Source organism: Talpa occidentalis, unplaced genomic scaffold (assembly GCF_014898055.3).
Source record: "Talpa occidentalis isolate TD23 unplaced genomic scaffold, MPIMG_talOcc4v2.1 talOcc4.8, whole genome shotgun sequence".
Taxonomy (NCBI): domain Eukaryota; kingdom Metazoa; phylum Chordata; class Mammalia; order Eulipotyphla; family Talpidae; genus Talpa; species Talpa occidentalis.
The window spans coordinates 44,583,668-44,606,914 of NW_023605194.1; the positions used below are offsets into that span (position 1 = coordinate 44,583,668).

At 44.1% G+C, this 23,247-nt stretch overlaps 1 protein-coding gene and 1 non-coding gene across 2 annotated transcripts; both read left to right on the plus strand.

The window, feature by feature from the left end:
* Window positions 1-654: 654 nt before the first annotated feature.
* On the plus strand, window positions 655-7,879 carry NPFFR1 (neuropeptide FF receptor 1). The gene is made up of 4 exons (XM_054690677.1): window positions 655-682; window positions 879-1,193; window positions 5,395-5,494; window positions 7,003-7,879. The coding sequence occupies exons 1-4, from the start codon at window positions 655-657 to the stop codon at window positions 7,877-7,879; spliced, it is 1,320 nt and encodes a 439-aa protein (XP_054546652.1).
* A 7,459-nt stretch (window positions 7,880-15,338) lies between these two features.
* LOC119234976 (U1 spliceosomal RNA) lies at window positions 15,339-15,502 on the plus strand. The gene has a single exon (XR_008550134.1). It is a non-coding gene; the product is annotated as a U1 spliceosomal RNA (small nuclear RNA).
* Window positions 15,503-23,247: the final 7,745 nt, after the last annotated feature.

The following is a 23,247-nucleotide window of genomic DNA, read 5'->3' on the forward strand; positions in this document are numbered from 1 at the left end:
GGGTGGCCTTCTGGCGAATTAAATGGTGCCTTTTGCTCCTTAACCCTGGTTCAGATCCCCCTTTTATTTTCCCTTGCTAATGCCTTTTTGCCTTTGCCAGCCACAGTCCATGGAGATGATGATGAAGGACATTGAAGACTTTGAGGGCGTAATAGTCATGACCCCAGAAAAAAACAGGCACACAGAAGGGGTTTAACTGAAGAGAATTTAATAGTAGAAAGTTTAATAGGGGCTTTATGCAGGGAGGGGAGATTATGAGAACTCACAGTGGATGGTGAGGTGCCCGGGGGGCTGGAATCACCGGGACCTGTTGGAGTAAGGATGGTGTGACTGTGGCCCAATAAGTGCTAGACTCGTGGACGAGGACTCACCTAACTCACCTGTGTCCATAAGGTCAGCCCCGTGGGCAGAAGTGAACCAGGCAGGAGGGGAGGCAGGGGATGAATCTCCCTGACCTCTCTCTTCTCCAGTACCCCAATCTCCTTCCATGCCTCCCACTGGCTGAACCTGGTCAAAATCCAGAGTGCATGGGAACCTGGGTGATAGAATCCTTAGAGGGCAGCCTCTGAGGCAGAGCACAGGGCTGAGAAGGATAGAAACTAGGTGGGATAGAGAGGGCTTTGTGTACAACAGGAGAGCAGCTGGCAACGGGACATGTGTCCTAGACAAGATGGAGTGGGAGGTATGAGGTCAGGTTTGAGTGGTTGTGGGCCGACTGTCTTGGATCAGGGCATCCAGGTGCAATTGGAGTTGAGCACATGACTGAGGCTATAGGGAATGGTCAGGATTTGGAGCACACAGAAGGGTCTCTTCAGTAAAGAGAAATCAGTCTCTCTTCTCTGCCTAGGACCCTGACCTATATGCTTCTTTGCCCCTAGGGGAGCCCTCCCAGCCTCCCAACAGCAGCTGGCTGTCAAGCCAGAATGGGAGCAATGCCACGGCCACCCCAGCTGCAAACCTCACCTTCTCCTCCTACTATCAGCACTCCTCACCAGTGGCGGCTATGTTCATTGTGGCCTACGTGCTCATCTTCCTCCTCTGCATGGTGGGAAATGCCCTGGTCTGTTTCATTGTGCTCAAGAACCGGCACATGCGCACAGTCACCAACATGTTTATCCTCAACCTGGCAGTCAGCGACCTCCTGGTGGGCATCTTCTGCATGCCCACTACCCTTGTGGACAACCTCATCACTGGTGAGTGCAGCCAAAGGGGATGGGAGCTCCCCTCACCCCTGAAATCATACCTAGCCCGCTCTCCTAGCCAAGACACTTTTGTCACAAACTCTCAAGCCAGCCTTTCCAGGGATTAGGCTAGAAGGAACAGGTGCAACAAATTAGTCATTTTCTTTGTGTCAGACATTTGTGATGTAGTCTTACGGCATTTTCTTAATTATCCTCACGACAATCCATGGATTAGACATCATTATCCCATTTTAATGATGAGGAAGTTGATGCTCAGAGTGATCAGGGACTGGTCCGTAGTTACACAGCTAAGTGTTAAGCCCCACATTCTCATAGCCATAGGTCTAACTACTATATCAATCGGTCTTACTCTCCCAGGAAGTGCCCATGGACAGAACTAAAACCAGTGAGATGTGGTAGAAAAAATGGTTTCCTCTGAATAAGGAACTAAAAGCCCATTTATTTAAGTTGTCCTCAAGCAAGAGAGAGGTCCTCAAAAGAAAGCTCCCTGTCGCTGGGAGTGTCTAAATCGGGTCTGGCGACACAGCAAGGTTTTGCTAAAAAGGATTCAAGTGGAAGTAGACTACCTGACCTCTAAATTCCTGCCTATTCACCATGCTGTACTCAGAAGGATCCCACCATCACCTCCTCTCTCCCATGCGATTTCTCTTTCTTGTTTCAGAATCAGGTTCCACCCACCATGAGACTCTGGGTGGGAAGGCCTGGTTTCCAGAGCTGTGGAGACCCCTAGAGGTCGGAGCCTGCAGACTCTGAGCTGGGAGCTCCCTGCAGCCGGGATCCAGAGCTCATGACAGCCTCTTTGGAGCCTTCACCTGACTGGGGAAGGGGGGAGGTGCAGTCCATGTTTTGTACGTTCCAGGATCCAGGAAGTGGAGCCAGGACAGTTAGCTTCCCTAGCTGAACTGGTTCTGCCTGGCAGGACCTTTACTCACTGCCCAGTTCCTGGTTCTTCCAGGGCGTCTGCTTATCCTGCTCAAACACAGACACACGTGTGCAAACACATGCACCAGTTAACAATGATATGTTGGTTGAGGTGGTGTCTGTCAGTCCTTTTTATATTCCTAAATTTCAACAATTTGATATCAAAAGTTACCCAGTGAAAAATCTGCTGTCCACCCCTCTCCTCTGGCATTCTAGCTCCTCTCCAGGAGACAAAATGTTGCCAATTTCCTGTGTCTCTTTCCAAATATATTTGATGCAAGTACAAGCAAATGAAGGCAAGGCTAAATTTTCAAATAGTTCTGCACCTTTACTTGCCCCCCTGCTTAAAAATAGACCATGTATGTTGCAATAAAATCAATTATTAATCAATTATTGACTTATTAAAATCAATTCACATGGAGTTATACTATATTAATAAGAAAATGTTTTTCATTCTCCTTATACTTGCTCAGAATTCCATTGTATGAATGTACCACAACTTTATTTAAACAGTCTCCTATTGATGGGGATTTAGGTCATTTCTAATAGAAATTTCTGCAACAAAACAAAATTTCATACAACTTTTCTTTCCTTTCTCCCTTCCCTTCCTCCTCTCCTTCTCCTCAGAATGCAGGTACACAGGGCTTTAGTATCCCAAGCACGATGTGGCTTCATCCTGTTGTGAAGCCCCTCATGTATTTCTTATTTATTCATTCCCTTCTGTACTCCACTCTAAATTCCTTTCCCAGCCCATAGGTAAACATCCTATTAAATGTAATGTGTGTCCTCTTATTTGTATGCACTCTTATAAAATGTGCATTGGGAATACATGCATTCTTTACATTTAAATATATTGAGATATAATTTAACATCCAAAAAATCCACCTCTTTCTAGTTCCACAAGTTTTAATGAATATAGACAGTGACATAACTACCACCACAGTCAAGGAGGGGATCACCTTCATCACTGAAAAAAATAATTTCCCCTCGTCCTTTGCAGTCAGATTGTTCCTCCACCCCATCACCATCAGTCTGCTTTTTGGAGGGACAGAAAATATTGTTTTGCCTTTGCAAGAATGTCACATAAATGGAATCATACAGCCCATTGCCTTTTGAATCTGGGGAATTTTTGCTTTGTTTTCATTTATTTTCTTTTGAACTATATAGTTTACACTTACTAAAAAATCACAAAAGTAGTAGGCTGTCCCTTTACATGCCTCCTTACCTTCTCCTAATGGTAGTAGCCTCGATAACCATAATACAATCATTGAAACCATGAAATTAGCATTGATACAGTGCTAGCAACTAATCTGCAGACTTTATTTGAACTTAATTCATTTAATTTCCCCACAAATGCCCTCTTCTCATCCAGGGTTCAACCCAGGACCATGTATCGCATTTAATGGTTTTATTGTCTGTTTCTTCCAACCTGTAACAGTTCCTTGGTCTTTCTTGACTTTTATAAACTTGACTTGTTTGACACCTTTGACCCTGACAGTTATTTTACAGAATGTCCTGCAACTTTGGTTTGCCTGATGTTTTCTTTTAGTTAGATTAAATCTATGCTTATTTGGCAAAGAATGCTAGGGGATACACATTCATAAGGCTCGTAATATCTGTATGTGTTAATGGTGGTATTAACTTTGATCATTTGGATAAGGTGTTATCTGTTAGGTTTTTTCACTATATAGCTACCATTTTTCCTTCATAATAACAAATTTCTCATGGAGAGAAACTTTGACTCTATGCAAATGTCCTGTTTCTCATTATGACCTTGTCCACCCATTTTGGCATACATTTGATGGTTCCTGCCTACAAGTATTACTGTTGTAACACACTTGCTACTTACATCATTTCTTCTATATTTATTAATTGAAATTTTACCTTGTGGATTATGATCCAATACTATGCTTATTAATTCTGATGTTTAAATTACCCCTGGTTTTGGCTACAGGGAGCTCTTTCAGGCTGGCTCCTGTGTCCTTTTGACATACTGCCAGGATTGTTTTTAGTATTTCTTTACACCCTGGCACCACAAAATGCTCTAGGCTCATTTTCTATTTCCTTGCTCCAGCCCTGTAGTCAATCAACTATGTCTCTAAGAAGCCCTGGTAACTTGCTGAAGAAAGGCATTTAGAAACCAAGATTTGGGTAGTATTGGTACAGGGGTATCATTGCTTCTAGGCCCTCTCAAGGGACAGAGCTAGGAAATGTGTGTGCTAACACACACCAACTTACTTATACATCTTTATTGATTTCTTTATTTGCCCAGTTGTATAAATATTAAAAACCATGATTCAATCCAATATCATGGGATCCACTTTAACTTTGTTCTTTTCCTTATTTGTAACTTCTCTGAGAGTGAGAAACCTATTTATCTGCAATATGCTTATTTGTTCTATCTTAGTATACATAAAAGGTACAGTATTGCTAATCCACACCCCTCTGAGAAACAAATTTTTAATGACAATACAGTATTAACATACGGTTGTTTCTGTAGTCATATAGAATACAATCAAAATGCTGTTTTTCCCACATTGCTGAGGTTAGTTCCTTGCTCCCCGCTCCCCCTTCAGTTTGGTCATATTATCCTTTATAATACACTTATTTTTTTTGTTACTGTCTGTACTCCACTTTGGGTTTCTCACCAAACCCAAAACATTGTCATGGTTCTTAAGAGTCAGAGTCGTTCAAAAAGATAGGGTCCAAGAAGTGTCATTCTTCTGTCATCTCTGCTCCCCCAGGAATAAGGTGAGGATACCAGGTAGGAGAGGTTGGGGCTGTTTATACCTCCCTTTCATCGGGGAGTCAGGATTGATCTGTATAAGTGTTTCTCAACTTTTGCTGCCCTTCAAATGCCAAGTAGATTTGAAGAATACTGATATCTGGGTCCCAGCCCCAGAAGTTCTGACAGTGATGGGTCTGGCCTGGACCTGGGTACTGGTTCTTTCCAAAGACCTCAGGTGATGCTAGTGAGCAGCCAGGGTTGAGAACCATTGGCCTGGAACCTGGGGCAGGACTATGTGAGCAGAAAGCCAGGCAGGACAGGATGGATCTAAAGTTCATGGAGAGAGAGCATTGGTCAATATGAAGCTGTCTCTCTAGTAATCAGACTGTCCATATGGTATGGGCTGGTCAGCTGTCCATTCCCGGGATTGCGTAAGTAGAGATGGGATGACCCCTAGCAGGCCATGAAGGGAAGATCCAATGCACAGACAGGGACGATTTCCATGGCCCGAGACCTCTGACTCTGTGCCTTATGTCATTGCAGGGTGGCCTTTTGACAATGCCACATGCAAGATGAGCGGCTTGGTGCAGGGCATGTCTGTATCAGCTTCCGTTTTCACACTGGTGGCCATTGCTGTGGAAAGGTGAGAGCCTTCCTGGATAGGTTTTTCCGTGAAGGGCCTGATGCTAGAAAGAGCTGCTGGATGTCTCCATTGCTGGGCCATCCAGAAGTCTGTGGTTTATGGGACTGAATCCCAAGTCTAAAAGGGAAGACCTGTGGGCTGGCTTTCTTCTAGACTTGAGGCACCTGCAGAGGACACCATTCCCTCCAGATCTTTGAAAGGTCTGGAGGCATCTTTCATGGAGGTTTAATAGGGATTCCTGGGACCTGAGGAGTTTGAGGCCAGTCCTTGTTTCTTGAGCAGCCAACATCCTGCCACCCCTGATCTGAGCCAGGGGATCTGCCTGAGGGTTTGGCCTCAGTAGGTCTGGGGAGGAAGGGTCTCTCCTGCTCTTCTATAGCTTCTTGGTTGGCTTCCATCCCCACGTCATCTCCAGTGACTTCTGATCTGTCAGCCTCAGATTCCACTGGGTTCTCTGGTAAGCATGGATCTGGGAGTGGATTGGGGCCAAGGAGACTTTGCAAACAATAAAACTGACCAAACTACAGTAGGTTCTTCTGTACTCCTCCACCCACGCCTCCCTCTCAGTGTGTCTTTTCACTAAGGGTCCACCCTGGGTGCCTTTCCCTAGGGCATGGGAAGCAAGCAGGTAAGTTGGAGGTGGTTTTTAATCATTGTCTTCTGTCTTCAAACCTGGTACCACTGCCTACTTGGTACCACAGATATATGACCTAGGATAATTCACATATCTACTATGGGTCTCAGTTTTCTTACCTGTAAAATGGTAAATACACTACAGTGAGCTTTTGCTTGTAAAGATGATACATACTCTCAGACACAGAATCTAAATGTCAGCTGTTAATGTTATTTTATTTCTTCCTTACATTCTCCTCCTTATCTTCTTCCCAACACAGATACTTCTTAGCTCTGCCCATTCTAGACCCCTGGTCCTCCTCTTCACCTCTGCCCTCAGCAAACCCAGTCTTTTGTGACCGAAATAGGCAGCTGGAGAGAGAGAACTGGGTTCCTGTTTCTGCAAGGCCACTCACTATCCTTGCAGTGTAGGCAAGTCCTTCTCTTTCCCTGATCTTTATTTTGTTATTGTTAATGATATCTGAGTGTGCAACCTCTTCTACTGGGGTTTGCAATATTTTTCAAATTCCTACCTCCTACAGGAAGTCTTCCTGGTCTGCGCCAGGATTCTCTTTCATCCAGTAATTGCTTATTTCACTTATTGTCAGTAGTATATGCTTTACAAATTATTTATTCTCAGCCATTTCTTAAGTGTGTGACTCTATAAAATGAGTAGGCCAAAGGTTGAAACAACAAGCCTAACAGCTGACTCCCTCACAGGTGAGAAAGCCATCTGTTAGCAAACTACCCTAGTGAACGTCTTAGCTGTTCTTTGAAGCAGACTCAGGTACAGTGGTCATAGAGCGCCCACACCCCTCCAGCCCTCCACCAAGGCTAGCTCTCAACTCCAGACCCACCCAGAGTCCAGCTTCTCAGAATTTCCTTCCCCGCCGCAGGTTCCGCTGCATCGTGCACCCTTTCCGTGAGAAGCTGACCCTGCGCAAGGCGCTGGTCACCATTGCCGTCATCTGGGCCCTGGCCCTGCTCATCATGTGCCCCTCGGCGGTCACGCTGACTGTCACGCGCGAGGAGCACCACTTCATGGTGGACGCCCGCAACCGCTCCTACCCGCTCTACTCGTGCTGGGAGGCCTGGCCCGAGAAGGGCATGCGCAAGGTCTACACCACCGTGCTCTTCTCACACATCTACCTGGCGCCCCTTATGCTCATCGTGGTCATGTACGCCCGCATCGCCCGCAAGCTCTTCAAGGCCTCGGGGCCTGTCCGGGCCGGCGAGGAGGCGGCCGGGGAGGGCCGGCTGGGGGCCAGGCGCAAGGCCAGGGTGGTGCACATGCTGGTCATGGTGGCGCTGTTCTTCACGCTGTCCTGGCTGCCGCTCTGGGCCCTGCTGCTGCTCATCGACTACGGGCAGCTCAGCGAGCCACAGCTGCACCTGGTTACCGTCTACGCCTTCCCCTTTGCCCACTGGCTGGCCTTCTTCAACAGCAGCGCCAACCCCATCATCTATGGCTACTTCAACGAGAACTTCCGCCGCGGCTTCCAGGCCGCCTTCCGCGTGCAGCTCTGCCCACTGCAGTGGGGGAGCCAGAAGGAGACCTACTCCAACCCGCCCAGCGGGCTCCTGCGCTCCCGGGTCTTCGTGGAGGTTCAGCCCAGTGATTCAGGCCTGCCCTCCGAGTCAGGGGCTAGCAGTGGGGGCCCTAGGCCCGGGCGCCTCCCGCTGCGCAATGGCTGGGTGGCCCACCATGGCTTGGCAGAGGAGGCTGGTGAGTGCTCCCATCTGCCCCTCACCGTACCAGCCTGGGATATCTGAGTGATGTAGCAAGGGAAGGCCCTGAGTCTGAGGGACACGCGAAACTGGACATGTAGTAACCCAGTATAGAGTTAGAAGAGGGTCCCAGAGGGCCTCCCTCTGAAACACAGCACAGTGGACTGCTGCTAATGATTTCTTCTCCAGGGCTGCCCCCTCAGGGGGAAAAGAGCTAACTTTTCCAGAAAGCTGTGTGACAGGCTCCCCAAACATCAGTTGAATTCTCACAACACTGGGAATAGGTTTTCTTTTCCTCTTTTGATTGAGCCCTGGCAGAGGAGAGGTGGCTAACTGGATATTTCCCATGAGCCTGACTCCAGGGCCTGTATCTGGTTTTTACCATCTCCAGCTTCTGTGTCCAGAAGGTGGAGCATGGTGAAGTGTGTAAATCCTAACTAGGCAGCCTGGAAGAAAACACAAAGGTGACTTGCCCATTTGATGCTTTACATGTGTGTCCTGGAGTCCCTGTGTTTACTGAAGCCACTGCCCTTGACCTGTTCCTAGGAGAACTTGCTGTGCCCCACCTGCCAATTCTGTGTAGGTTTGTCTTGCTTGTTCCAAGAGGTGGTCAGGGCCATTCTCTTCTCCCCAAAGCACTACAACAGGATGTCACCTCCAAGCAGCTGCTCAAGGAGCTCCTGGGAACCTGCATCAGTTGCAGATTCTCTGGGTCTTGTTTTCTGGGTCTGAGCCCAGAGACAGGAGGAGGGAACTTAATCTTTCCACCTCTCTTTGTCATGCCCAGCATCATCACTCAGGCCCAGGCAAAAACTTATAATGCAACAGGCAGTTGCAAGACCACTCCGGGGCGTCTGTTTATTTATTCATGGACAGGAAGCAGAGAAAGCACAGCACCTATTGTTATTTGCCGCATTTGGAAACACATTTGCTCATTGGAGCTGCAAGCACAAAACCATCCCCAAGACCTCTTTTCCCTGCTTCCTCAGGGACAAGCTGAGGAGGTGGCAGCTGGGGTACCTTTTGGGGCCTCCTGGAGGACAAACACTAAATCCTCTCTGGCACAGATAACTAACTCTATACCCTAAAAAGGAATGGGCACCAGGAGCTTCCTCCTTTTCTCCATCTCTCACCCAGTGCACCAGCATCACCTTGAAGAAATGGAGCTTCTCTACAGGTGATGGCGGAGGTGGGACTGCCTCAGAGATCCTTGCGGGGACCCAATAAGCTGTGGTTCACTGGATATTTCCCAGCATCTCTACAGAAAACAGTGTTGCTAGAATTTTAGTCTAAAAGAGCAGCTTTTCCAGGGGTCAGAGCAGAGAATGTGGCTCTGCCCTCTGATTGTTTCTTAGTTGACACACAATGACTTAGCCCTATTTACTCCACTCTGAGTACTGGGTGTAGGGAAATTCCTAAGCAGAAGAAAATTCCTATGCAGTTGTACAGTGCGTTCTCCAAGCATGTCCCCAGACACTGTCTCGTTTGATCCATACTAATGAGGCTGATGTTGTTGCCATTTCACAAACAAAGTGAGAGAGAATCAAAGGGGCAAAGGTTACAGGCCACAGAGGGTTTGGATTATAATTTGTCTTCTGACCATTTCTTCCCAAGCTGTGCCCTGCTTCTCAAGGCAAGTGGATTGGGCATTACAGGGAGGAGAGCTAGAAGCGCCCACCAAGATTTTCTGCCTGATAATGAAACAGAATGCCATCAGAAACAGAATCCCTACCCTTAAGCTTTTGCTCAGCGAAATGAGTCCTTTGTGTTCATTCTTGTAATATCTAGCCTGTGCTATTCTGGGTGCAATGTCTATAACCCGTGTATTGAGTAGGCTTCCAGGATGCATTACGACCCTACCCTGGTCCAGGTGTCTGGGGTGATGGATAAGGGTGTCAGCAGGGGACATGTCATCCTGACCCTCATTGGCTAAAGCATGTGTGGACTTCATTTCTGGTGCTGCATCGTGTTAGTCCAGAGAGTTCTGAGCTGCTTACTGGAGGAACTCTGACTCCAGCTCTAAAAATAGGCCAGAGAAAGGGCCATCTCAAACCCAATGCTTGCTCCTGTGGCTGGGTGGGATCTGTCTGGAGACACGTCTGGTCTCTCGTCTGGGGTGTGTTTCTCCTTTAGCATGGACTCCCCAACCACAAAATCACAACCTTTACAGGGGGGAGACCAGGGTGCTCACCCAAGCCAACCTTTCTACCAAAGCTCCTTTGTTTTATTTTCCCCCAAAGATGCCATGCTTTGAAAGACTGGCCTGCCAAAAAAACTGCACTAGGTCATAATTCATATATTTTGCTGTTATTTTTATTTCTTTTAAAAAATCAATCAAAGGTTATGCCTGCCCAGAGATTTGATCTGAATACTAACAGGCATGACTTGATGCTTTCATGAGGGGCCTTGTGGATGGGTACATGTAGATGCTTATTTTTGTTTTTGTTATTTGGTAAAATAAAAACATACAACTTACCATTTTAACAATATTTAAATGTACCGTTCAGTGGCATTAAGTTCATTCACATTGTTGTGTAACCAATACCATTACTGATTTCCAGATTTTTTTGGTAACATCCCAAGCTGCAACTTTGTACCCATTAACAATAATGCCCCACTCCTGCCAGGCCCTGGTAACCACCATTCTTCTTTCACATCAGTGGATTTCATGCCCATAGGTACCTCATACACATGGAATCAGATATACAGTATTTGTCCTTTCATGACTGACTTGTTTCACTTCATGTAATGTCAAATATTATACTTCATGAAGTGTAATGTTCCAGATTTATCCATGTTGTAGGAAGCGTCAGAATGTCCTTCCACCTTAAGGCTGAGCAATATTTCATTGTATCCACATTTTGTTTATCCATTCTACTGTTGACGGACTCTTGGTTGCATCTTCATTTTGACAATTGTGAATGATATGTGGAGTTTTAAGATACTGAAAGTATTTCCTGAAAATAGTGTCTCTGAGAACAGAGACCCCAGGTTGGGAACCCAGAATACCTCTCAATTTAGCATTTATGGGTGACAAATCCAAGGCCTTGAGAAAGCTATGATTTGCCTCGTTTCTCAGGGCCTTCCCCAACTATCTGAGCTTCTGCTGGGCTTTACTTCTTGGCCAGAGTGTCTAGAAGACTGTATGTTCCTTCCATGGGATGATATTTTATGAAAGTATTTTTATAATTATACATTTATTATTCCCACCAGAATCCTGTGTCCCAACACCTGGACCCTGTTAGAGTCCTTGTCCAGCTACCCCATGACACCAAGGGTAGACAATGCAGACTTCTGACGAGCCTCCCTTCGCTTATGGAGCCCATCAGGTCTCCTGAGGTGACTGCCCTTTCACAGGTGGAAAGTTTGAAGAGGAATTGGATGTGTGATGGGGGAAAAGGGCCAGAGGCCTGTTGACTTTGAACACCCCCACCCCAGAGGGGCTCTTGGAGGGACTCTGTGTCCCGTCCTGCCATGGGAAGCATGAGCCCTCGGTTGTTCTAATCATGGGTCTTCACTGATGAATGGCCTCTTGACTTCACCAAGACCATGCAGCACTCAACAGACCAATGTGAGCTGGAGGCGGGTGCCTGGCCTGGACCCCACAAACCACAATCTGCCCAGCCCTATACTGAGGACTTTCTCTTAGGGCCTGGAGGATGCACGAGTTGATCTGGGTTGGAATGGAGGGCGGAGTTGGCAAAGTAGGATGAGAGCCCCCCATCATTAGCCTTCTGTGTATTCATCCAAAAATCAAGGTGAGAGCCAAACCAAGAGCTACATGGACAAAGCATTGCTATTAAGCTCTGTACCTTTTTGCATCTGTTTCCTCAGCTCACCCCTCAGAAGTGCCACTGAGGAAAGATAGATGAGAAGGAGGTGACTCAAATGGGCTTCATTACAAGCAAACAATGTTGAATCAAGAATAGATTCCTTGTTGAATAACCCAATTATTTATGTTTATGGCATTTTATTGTTGGCTTCTCTCTCTCTACACCAACACTCCATAATCATTGTGGAAATTTTACAAAATTTAGATAAGCAAGGAGAAGAAAATTTTAAAATTATCCAAATGCCACAAGAGAGAAGCAGAGTCATTTTCTATGCGTATGCATCAGTGTGCTTTAAACTTTTGTAATGGTTTTATTAAGACATAACTTGCATACAATAAAACTGACCCAATGTCAGAGTACATTTTGATGGGTTTTAAGCTAGTATCTATAGTTGTGTAACCACCACCATTCTCAAGAGTTTCCAGCATCCAAAAAAAAAAAAAAATCCCTTGTGCCAATTTGTAGTCAACCCTCTCCCCCTACTCCTGGTCCCACATAATCATGGGTCTAATTTTGGAATATAATATGCATGGAAACATACAGTGTGGGCCTTTTGAGTCTGACTCTTTCACTTAGTGTGATGTTTTTGAGATTCACCTGTGTTGTAGCATATGACACTAGCTGTTCCTTTTTATTGCTGAGTAGTATTTCCTGGTTGGATAGATCACATTTTATTTGTGCATTTGATGTTCAAATATTGGTAAACACTTAGATTGTAGCCAATCTTTATGAATTATGAATTATGCTATGAAGATTATATACATGTCTTATGTGTATATATATGTATATATATGCTTTCAATTTTTGAATAAATACCTATGAGTGGTTTTACTAAGTTGTATGGTAAATATAGTTTATCTGTGTGAGAAACTTCAAAGTATTTTTTCTAAAGTTGCTGAACCATTTTGCATTCCCATCAGCAGTATACAAGAGTTCCTGCTGTTCCTGCTGACATTTAGTAATATCAATCTTTAAAAGATTTCCCTGATAATTGGTGATACCGAGCATCTTTTCATATGCATATTGGTCATTCTTCTATCTTTTATTGTACAGTATTTTCAAATCTATCTTTTAAAGATATGATTATATTATAGAGACTGGTACAAAAGTTTTCCCTAAATCTTAGAGGAACTTATTGCTAATAATTTTTAAACCTTTCAAGAATGGGTTTAAAGCAAAATATGTGGATAGAATGTGATAGAAGAGGGAAGGCTATTTTAATGGGTGATTAGAAATGGTCTAAGGAAGTGACATCTGAGCACAGATTTGATGGAAATGAGAGGTGTCATGTGATTAAGCTGAAGAATCTAGATAAAGAGATCATGTGCCAAGACTCCATGGAGAGGAATCAATGGAAAAGGAATGAGTGCATATCTAGATGGTATTGAATTTCAATTATATTTCTGTTCAACTCTAAACATTTATGGAGTATCCGTTAAATGCCAGAAATAGTAGTAAGTGCTTTGTGTCTGTTATTTATTTCTCACAACAGACCATAAGCTCCATGAGGAGAGGAGCTATGTCTATTCCACTCATCTTTGTGCACTCAGATCTAGGTCATTGCCTGGTACACAGGTGGTATTCAGTACATGTCTATTGAATGAATGAAGTTAAAAAAAAAAAAGCAGGCACTTTTTTTATTATTCCCTATATTATACATGAAAAGCCAAGTTGCAAAGAAGTAACTTGCTAAAGGTCAAGTAACTAGATGGTGCTGAAGCTGAGATTCAACTCTTGGTCCGTCTGACCAGGAAGCCCAGGTTTTTGCAATTCCCCCAAGCCACTGTGGATTCTCCTTCCTATATTTGGGAAACTGAGGTTCAGAATAAAAGAAAGAGGCTTGATGGAGGTCCCCTTTAATCCTAAAGTTAAAAACCAGCCAGTCACAGGCTCCAGACTGCTGGTTTGGCCACGAGATCACTTTTCTTTCACATTCAATGGCTTCCAAAGATGGAGAAGGAAGAATTATTTTAAGTAAAAGGTATAAATTCAGTTTGAATCAACACTACATCAAGCCAGGCAGCCATGGACTGAAAGAAATCATCCTTTTGACGCCTCTGCCTTGTGGTCATTGACGGGGCAAGAGCTGCGGAACTGGCTACAGTGTGTTATCCTGAGTTGTTTGTGTTTTCTCGCTTGCTGCAGTGCCCAGGTCTTTGAATCCTGTCACCAACAAATGCGGCTGTTGTCATGTGCAAGCAACAAAATTAATGTGGGTGGAAAAACCCAAGCTTAGTGATTTGAGCAAATTAGTTTATCTGTCACATAGCCAGTGGTGGTGGTAAATCACTCTCTGTTTGAGGAGTAATCACTCCCCACCCTTCTCTGTCTTCCTCTGTGGGGAGGTTAGAACAGCCAAAGCCAAGGTGTTTTTGTGACACAGAAATCTACATTTATGTGTTTTGATCATCCCTGAAGAGGAGCATTTTGGGTAGTGTATTTTGTTTGTTCATAATGCTATCTGGTGGGCCTTTGAAGCCACCACTCTTGTTCACAACCCCTCTCTTCATTCCTCTCTAGTCCATATCTTTGGAAATTGATTCTGTTACCTATGCTCTAAATTGTAGAAAATAAATTAATTATGAAAGTGCTTGGTGTTACTTTCTACTTTACATTGCATTGGTAGTTGTGCATCTTCATTGAGAATTAAGTTTCCAGGCAAAATAACCACCCCCACTTCCTCACCTGAGAAGGTAGACAGTAGGCTCTGTTACCACTGACAAACTGTGGTATACCCATTTGACAGATGGGAAACTGAGTTGTGTAGAGACCAACACATCTCCTTGAAATCCTTGCAGCTCAGAAATGGTGAAATCAAAACAAAATTTCAGGCTTTGTGAGGTACAGTCCAGGCTCCTTGACACAATACCAAATTATCTACTTGCTTGGCTCCCCACTTGTAACCATGTGTGACAGTTTAGATAAAACTTAATTCTGGCATGTGTACACCCAACAGATTTAATGTCTGTTGAGTCTGGAAACATGGACTTCCTCGCAGTTTGATGAGTAAAAGTAAAAAAAGAAAAATCATAAAGCGATATAGTACTTTCTATGATGGATATCATGAGTGACCAAGTCAGAAATGGAACAGTCTGAGGGGTGTCAGCAGCTTGAAATAAGTCTTGAAAACTGAGTTCCAGAGAAGGAAAAAGGTTTCAAGCATGCAGATCTTATCTGTTAAAGCTTACACTGGAGGCAAGGAGAGAATGACTTGGAGGGAGATGGAGCTGGAGACTAATGAGGTAAGAGGTATTTGTAGGAATCCAGATGAGAAATCCTAGGGTTGGCTAAGGTGGTAGGGATGGAAAAGATGCTGAAGAGATGTTTGCGAGTTCAACTCAACATTATCTGGTAACTTTAGGACATTAAGAGTGGGAGAATGGGTCATCATCTGGGATGCTATTGATTGCCAGTAACAGAAATATGACTCAAAACAGCTTAAACTAAAGGGATATATTGGTTCACATAATAGTAAGTACAGAGGAATGGTTGACCCAGAAGCTCAATAATATAATCAAGGACCCAGGTTGCCTCCATTCCTTGACTCTGCCATCTACAGTGTGAACTCCATCCACAGGTCGACTGCCCTGATGGTGCAGGATACAGCTGTCAGCTATCAGAGTGACATACTTTCTCTTATGGCTACATTTTCCTACAAGAACAAAGTAACTTCTCAGAGGAGGCAGGGGAGACACCGTGATCACAAAGATGGTTTTCCCAGGGCAAGGCTCCCCCATTGTACTCTGGGTTTGCTGACCCCTGAAATTTCCACAAATATGGGAAACTCAGCTGCAAAATTTCTGGTAGTAGTGTACTGCATTCATGAGCTCCCCTGGAAAGTGGGAAAAAAAGGCAAGCTATTTTCATTGGCTAAAATTATACCAAGTATCCATCCTGAACAAATTCCTCTGGTTAAGAGAAAGTGTTGTTCTGAATTCTGTGGTTGTTTTTTTTTTTTTGGTGGGGTTCTGGAACAGTTATAGGGGGTGGAATTACAATAATTGATTTAGACAAATCAAGGCCCATCCCTGGAACAAGAGTCAATCTTCAATCTAACTAATCTGCAGAAAGTGGTAAAAGGCTGAAAGGAACAGAATCCTCTGAGTCAAACTGTTTTAAATATAACAAAGTGAATCATTATCTGATATCATTTATTATTAATTAATTATCATACTTAATCATAAGAAGACCTGAGGCAGGGAAAGCCCAGGGTTAGTTAAATCAGCAGCTTGATGACACCATTAAGACCCAAGGTTTTTCACTTGGCATCTCCACTGTGGGTGTGAGGATATTACCTGCAGGCTACCTTTCCTCCAGCTTGAAAGACAGCCATGGTTGGCAAAATTTGTGACAATGTCCAAAGGAGGAAGAGATGTCCTCTTCCAGCATATCTCTCATAGAAGCAAGAAATCATTTCCCAGAAGTCTCTATCACACTGCACCTTAGATCACTGTGGCCAGAACTGTGTCACGTACCCATGACAAAACTTGCAAGGGAACGGAACTGCTATGGTTAATTTAGACTAATCAGACCCTTCCATCAGCTGGAATGGCACTGCATTTCCTGAAGACCCACACACGTGTCTGATCAACAACAGAGTTCCATAAGGAAGGAGGAAGGAATAGTGAACAGGACTTGGGCAGGCAACCACCAGTGGCTGCTGCTGAAGTTAACCAGGAGAACTCTAGAAAAATTTACTGGTTGGCTGGCAGGACAGTTGAGGCACTGTTAACTAAGTAACAGGACTCAAGAGAAAATGGCAAGCTCATTTTTGGACTGGGTGGATATGAGTTGCTCATGGGCCAGGCAGAGAAGTCCAGAAAACAGCTGTGGACAACAGAGGGTTGTCCACACTCTTCTTAAAACTCCTCTTCCCCAGTCCCTAAGACATCATGCTTCCAGGCCTCCCTGGTGGCGCAGCGGTTGAGTGCTGGGTTGCGAAGCTGCCCGCAGCTTCTGCAGCGCTGGTTCCATCCCCGGCCACCAGGTGAGGGTCCCACATGGCACGCAGACCTCTCCTGCTGCCCGCTGCTCCCCTCAGCAGTGTACTTCATCAGTCTGCCTGCTCTGCTCTCCTCTCTGACTCTGGTGAATTCTCTCACCCTCCTGTGCTTCTGACTGTACCCAGTGCTTGTATAAATAAATAAATAAATAAATAAATAAATAAATAAATAAATAAATCTAAAAAAAAAAAGACATCATGCTTCCCAGTTTTATGGGACTCATGCTCCTTCCTCTCTGGCATTTCTTCTCAGAGTCTACTCTGCACCTCTTCTGCCATCCATCCCCAGAAAATTAGGATTCCTCAAGGATTCGTTCTAGATCCTCTGCTTTCGATTTTATTTTATTTTTTTATTATTCTGTATGTTTCTTCTAGGTGGTCTCATTTTCTCCCATGGCTTCACTCATCCACCTCAATAACTTCAGCCAACCCTCTTTTCTAAGCTCCAGGTCTCATATCTAACCACTTATTAGGCATCTCAACTTGAACTGCCCTCCCCCTTCCATAATCTCTATAAGATTCTCTCCATTATTTATCACTGACAAACCTGGACAATTTTTTTCTCTATCTTATATAACTTCAAGTTGCCTTCTCAACTAACACTATTGCTATCATAAGTCTTGCCTGTCATTTCCATTCTTTACTCTCTTTCTCTGTTCCACACTATTTGTGGTGTCGTGGGGGGGGAGGGGGGCAGGGGGTGGAGGGGAGCTAACCTCTATAGATGAGGTTAGCTTAGATCAGGTTCCTTAGAGGAACACAAGATTATATTATTATCACCAATTACTCAATCTGCTCCCCCCCTCCATAATAGGAATATATATCTCCTTAGAGTACCTCCCCACAGATGCGTGCACTTCCTGGATGCCTTGAAATTGATCCTGGCTACTGATTTGCTTTGACCAATGGAAGATGAACAGAAGCTGTCAGTATCAACTCTGACCGGAAGCTTTAGGAGCCACGATATGGCTTGGCATTTCTCTTCTCCCTCTACCATGAGACCAAGATAGGCCATTTCTTTTTTCCCTCAGTTAGCCCAGGAGACCAGATACACAGAGCAGAGCCAAAGCCAACCTGTAGTCCTGACATGGACTCTGAGAAAAGAATAATGTTGTAAGATTTGGGGGGTGAGGGGTGGGGAGAACTGTCTGTTCACACAACATTATCTACAAAAAGCTAACAGAGTAATTGGTGCAAGGAGCAGAATGCCATCTCAAATGAGTGTCATTGGCTTTGGAGCCTCGTAGTCAGCAGCCAGGGAACTGTAGCCTTTGATCACTTGGACGGCAGGTAATGTACCAAACAGCTTGTGATTTTAGGTAAAGAGGTTGGGAAACAGGTTGTGATTACTGTGCCTTTGTTCTTTTAGATTCATTTGACAGGATATTTTAAGAGATGAGCTCAGAACAGAATTGGCTGTTTGCAAGCAGGGAGGAAAAGGAAAAGAGAGAACCCACAAGTTCCAGGACTGGCAGGGATGAGGGAGGCAAGTGTTGCTCATCTCCAAACAATAAAGCGTAGAAATTGAGAAATGCTTTGTGTAACACGGCCCATTAGTCTCAAATTAAAACTCGGCCTTGACTCCCCGTAATGACTTTGTTGGATAAAATGGCTCAGGGGAAATAGATAAAGAGGTTGGCTTTCCAACAGTAGCTTGGTAAGTTCGAGGTAGCTTAGCAATTATGCCTAGAAAGAAGCATGTCCAGAAAAGAACGATAGGTGTGGTAATTGGCATGTGGAACTGACTAGAATCACATTAGTAAAACACTATCCAAGTTTTAAAGAAAGGTTTACGGCTAAGATGTTCCAGTTTGGGTTAAAAGATTGTGACTTACTGGAGAGCAACTTTTGAGCTCCCAAATATCAGTGGGCAGAAAGGAAGCTGAGAAAGCTGCTCATCCCCCAAGGAGGATATGTTTTCCAGATGTGACCAATAAAAGATAATAGAGACAAAGGTCCTTTCTGAGGGTAACATTAAGAGCTGTGAACAGCGGTAAGAGGGGGTTACTCCCAGGGAGCTGAACCTGAACTTAATCAGGGCCTGTATCCTACACCCAGCAGGATTTTGCAATTCTAAGAACCAGTGATGGCTGTGTGCCTCCCAGTCTTTCTTTTTGATAAATATTTATTTCAGTATTTATTCTGTCCTCGTTCAACTGTTTCATATCAGGTGTGACATGTTTTTAATTGTATTAGTCTCTGGGCAAAGAGGAGCCACATCTGGATTTAACACAGAAACTATCAGCACTTTGGTGCTGATGTCATGATTGGTTGAGACTTTGGGTGTCACTCTCTGTAGGGAGAATAAGTGTATTTGCACTGCAAAAAGGAAAGAAATGAATATTTATGAGCAAGATTGTGTGAGAGAGTATTATGGTTACCATTTGTTAGCTTCTCTTCCTGTAGAGGATTATATATTCCTATATGTGGTTATCAACTTGGGGTGTCGGCCAAATATTTCCATGACCTTTGGCATCAGGCAAGACCAATTAGCTTTAGCTAAATGAATATGTGTGGATGTGACATATACCATTTCTGAGCAAAAGCTTAAGAACCACTGTGTGGTTTGGCCATTTCTATCTTCCTTCTGCAATGAGAACAAAATGAGTGCTGCTACGTCAGCCTCAAATGGGAAGATACACAGGGCAGAGCCACGGGAGACCCATGTCACTACCATGAAACCTGTTCAAGTTATAAATGTTCATTCTTGAAAGCAAGTGAGATTTTTAAATATTGCTTTGTACTGCAGCATAAACTATAGCCAAAATTGACTAATATAGTTGGTTTCCATATAGGCCCTGGCAAACACTGGCAGAAGGCTAGAGGATATAAGGAAGGGAAAGAATATGTCTCCCTGGTAGCATCACCAGCAGCAACTTTATCTCGAGCTGGGCCATTATGCTTCTGTCCAGAGCCCCTGAGCTCCTACCTCTTCCTCCTGGCCTTGTCCCTCTAGCTTGGAGATGGTAGTAGCTTCCTACTGTTGCTAATCTGTATTTGGCTTCTCAGTTCTTTGATTACTTATTGACTGATTCCCTACATTAAAGTCCCTCTACTTCAAACATGTTAAGCAGTTTTTATCTGGACTTTAAAGGATATACCATCATGCTACTACAAATCTTGGGGTAACTACTGACCAAGACACCACAAATGTTCTGTTCTGTTTGTTTGTTTTTTTTTAAGGAAAGATATATTTAATTGTGTAATTTTTGGACATATTCAGTGATTTATAGCAATTCCCAATATTGTACCACCATCACCACAATTCCTCTCCAGAATGTTTTCCTGTTCCCAAACTGATACTCCATATACATTAAATAACTTCTGAGATCCCCCTCCTCTGAATCCCTGGCAACAATTACTCTACTTTCTGTGTCTATGAGTTTGACTCAGATATTGCAAGTAAGTGGAATCATAGAGCATTTGTCCGACTTATTTCACTTAGCATTATGTCTTCAAGATTCATCCATGTTGTAGCATGTTAGAATTTCATTCCTTTGGTCAGGTTATCGGTCCTTCATCTTCCATTCCATCTAAACCATGATTAATTCCATTGATTCTACCTTAAGTATATCTATATAATAGTTCTCTTTTGCCACCTAAGTTCAGGGAACCACCATCATCTTTTATCTGGGCCACTGCAGTAGTCTCCTCTTTGGTCTCTATGCCTCTAGTCCTGCTAAACGTCAATCCAGGCTCCAAGTGACTAACAGAGCCACTTTTTAAAGCGATTCTGATCATGTGACTTTCCTACTAAAAATCTTTTCCGGATTCTCCATCACTTTTAGGAAAAAAGTTCAAACCCCATATCACACCTTCCAAGGCCCTCACCATTTAACTCTGACTCCTGCCTTATCCCCTTCACCGTATTAAGCCTTTCTTATCCTTTAGGCTCGGGTCAAAGGTCACTTCTTGAAGTTCTCTGTTAGCATAATGCAATGCTTTGTATTTCCTTTATCACCCTACTCATCCAAATTTACTGTAATTATTGTTGAAGTCTGTCTTCCCTTTACACTACAATTCCTATGAAGGCCAAGTCCATGTCCTTTTGAGTATTAAATCCCTACCACCTAGCACAATCACCACAATAAGTGCAAAAGAAAACTTGTTATTGATTTGAACAATCTCATGTTTTGGGAAAGGTGGTTAACACTATACATATAATATGTATGTATGTATATATATCTATAAACAATCTAGTGATTATCTAGGGAGAGGGTATTTCTAGAGAGCAGGAACACAAGAAGGACAATGATGATCAAGATGAAGAGATGAAGAGAAGGCTAAGAGAGAGAAGAAATGAATGGTAAGAGAAGTAGGAGGAATGTTAGAAGAGAAGGCAATTACAAGTTAAAGAAGAGAGCACAACAGGCAACTGGAGGTACCCCACAGGATTAACTACAGCAGAGAGGCCAGGGGATGAACTGAAAAAAGTACTATAGGATTTGATTACAGAGCAAGAAAGATGATGTATGAGAACAATTGGGCTCATTCTTTGTCAAAGTGAAACTGAGCACCTCCCCCATCCCCCCAACCCCCACCACAAGACCCAGGGCAAGGCACTTTGCCCTGGGCCCTCACTGACTTATCCAGACCCCATCTACTCTGAGGTTAGGGCAGGCTGAGCAGTGGTGGGCTCAGGGGAGCCCTGGAGGAAGCTGGCCTCAGTTGGGCAGGATGCTCAGGACACCAGGAGCCCTTCAGCTGGGCCAGGTGTAGCGATGCAGAGACGGGCAGCAGAGCTGGGACTTGGGTCCCAGCCACCAGAGCACAGGCCTTCCTAGGAGCCTGCCATGTTGGCCAGAGGCCCTCAGTCCTCCGGCCTCAGTCCTGGTTCCCTCACTGCCGCTGCCCTGCCGGAGCTCCTGGGCTCCACTCTCCGTCAGGAGAGGGGGCGAAGGTAAGGGTGGCAGGAGGAGAAGAAACCATCACGCTGATGCCTGCCCTGGGAGCCCCAGCCTGGCTTGAGGGACTGCCTGCAGAGGGCTGCTGAGGCAGCAGGGGACCCTGGCCAAACTTTCATCCCCAGGAGTCCTGGTTTCCAAACCTTTATAGGTCAGAAGGTATTTTTTTTCTCTCCTTTTCATTAACCCTTCCACTCACTGGTCCAGCATAGCTTCATTAAACTCCTACTTGAGGCCAGGTACTGTGCCATGCTGTGCCCCAGTGAGACATGAGAAACAAAACAAGAACAGCTTGGGTCTTTGGGCCTCACCACTCTTGCCTTCAAGGGAAAGTTACAAAGAACAGACTCATGCCCCAGAAAAATAAGTTCTTGGCATTTCATTCAAGTTGGTACTGATTGGCTCTCCCAACAATAAAACAAGAGCTAGGGTGCAAGTCCAGAGATCAGCAAGGCCTTATTATCTTGCTCTGAGTTGGCAGCAGGTAAAAGAGAAAGTGTGGTGGCACATGATTGCATCATTTCTGTCTGTTTATAAGTAAGTCACAGATGAAATTCTGGGTTTTTCCAAGTTTTCAGTTCTGTTCAAAGGCAGAAAAGTGACAGAGCAACTCCCTTAAAAAACTCTCTGAACTAGGTCTGGCTTAGTATTCACTCTGCAGACTCCTTTGACTTTGAACAATACATTATATTACTCTTTAGGCCTCCTGATGTTGGGTTTTAACTAGAGTAAAACACTTAATGTAGCTTTTAAAAGGTCGAGTCATGGCCTTCAGAAAATTCATGGGAGTTTGGATGGAGACAGCAGGGAACTTTTCCAACCAGTTGAAAATTTACCTTTACTAGGTTTTCATTTAATACAGGAAGCATCTTATTTTATATAATAGACATTGTTTTGAAAAAAAGTTTAAATTAAAATGGCACATTATCTTTAATGTCCTAGAAATACAAGATTGTAAAAAAAAAAACAAAACCAAGACCAGCAAACATTTTAATAAAACTGGGCAGTCTTTGAAATAATCATATAATCAAGTGATGAACATTCATTTCTTAATTTATAAATAGGATTTTGAAATATATACATATATCTATTTTAACTTATAGGATTGGGGGAAGTAAGTGATTAAATTTTTGCCCACAGCCTCAATCAGACTTTAGTTTTTGGGGTCCAGCCTGATACGAGACAAGCAGAAAAACAAGTGTCAAGATGCTTACACCTGAGAGAAAAGTTCTCACGGGACACTTAGCTCAAGCCTGGACTTTCACCATGCTTCCATCTCAGTCCTTGGGGACCTGGTGTGGGTTAGGCAAGAGGTGGGTAGAATGACTCCTCCGCTGGGGAGGGTGGGAATAACAAAGTTACCTTTCCTGAGTGCTTAGAATGAACCAGAATCTTCCTCCACCTCTTGACTTGAACCAACTCCGTTAATATACCCCCAAACCCACAAAATATTCCTACTATCTCCATTTCACAAATGAGAAACTGAGTCAGAGAGGTTAACAGCAATTCACCAGTTATACTCTAGAAAGTGGTGGAGCTGTAGTTACCAACCTAGTAACCATCAGGGGGTCAGTGATATGCCTTCACTTTGCTTAATGATGAGAAAAATGCGCACCTGTAAGATCGCAGGCAGGGTTAGTCTGGTGAAGCAGGTGCCTTTTGCGATAAAGAATG

Bases quoted from the DNA above. Each gene is read 5' to 3' on its own strand.
- NPFFR1 (XM_054690677.1), top strand. From the start codon at position 655: ATGTGTCCTAGACAAGATGGAGTGGGAG. The intron at 1,194-5,394 runs GTGAGTGCAGCC...ATGTCATTGCAG, and splicing joins TGTGGACAACCTCATCACTG to GGTGGCCTTTTGACAATGCC. The intron at 5,495-7,002 runs GTGAGAGCCTTC...TCCCCGCCGCAG, and splicing joins GTGGCCATTGCTGTGGAAAG to GTTCCGCTGCATCGTGCACC.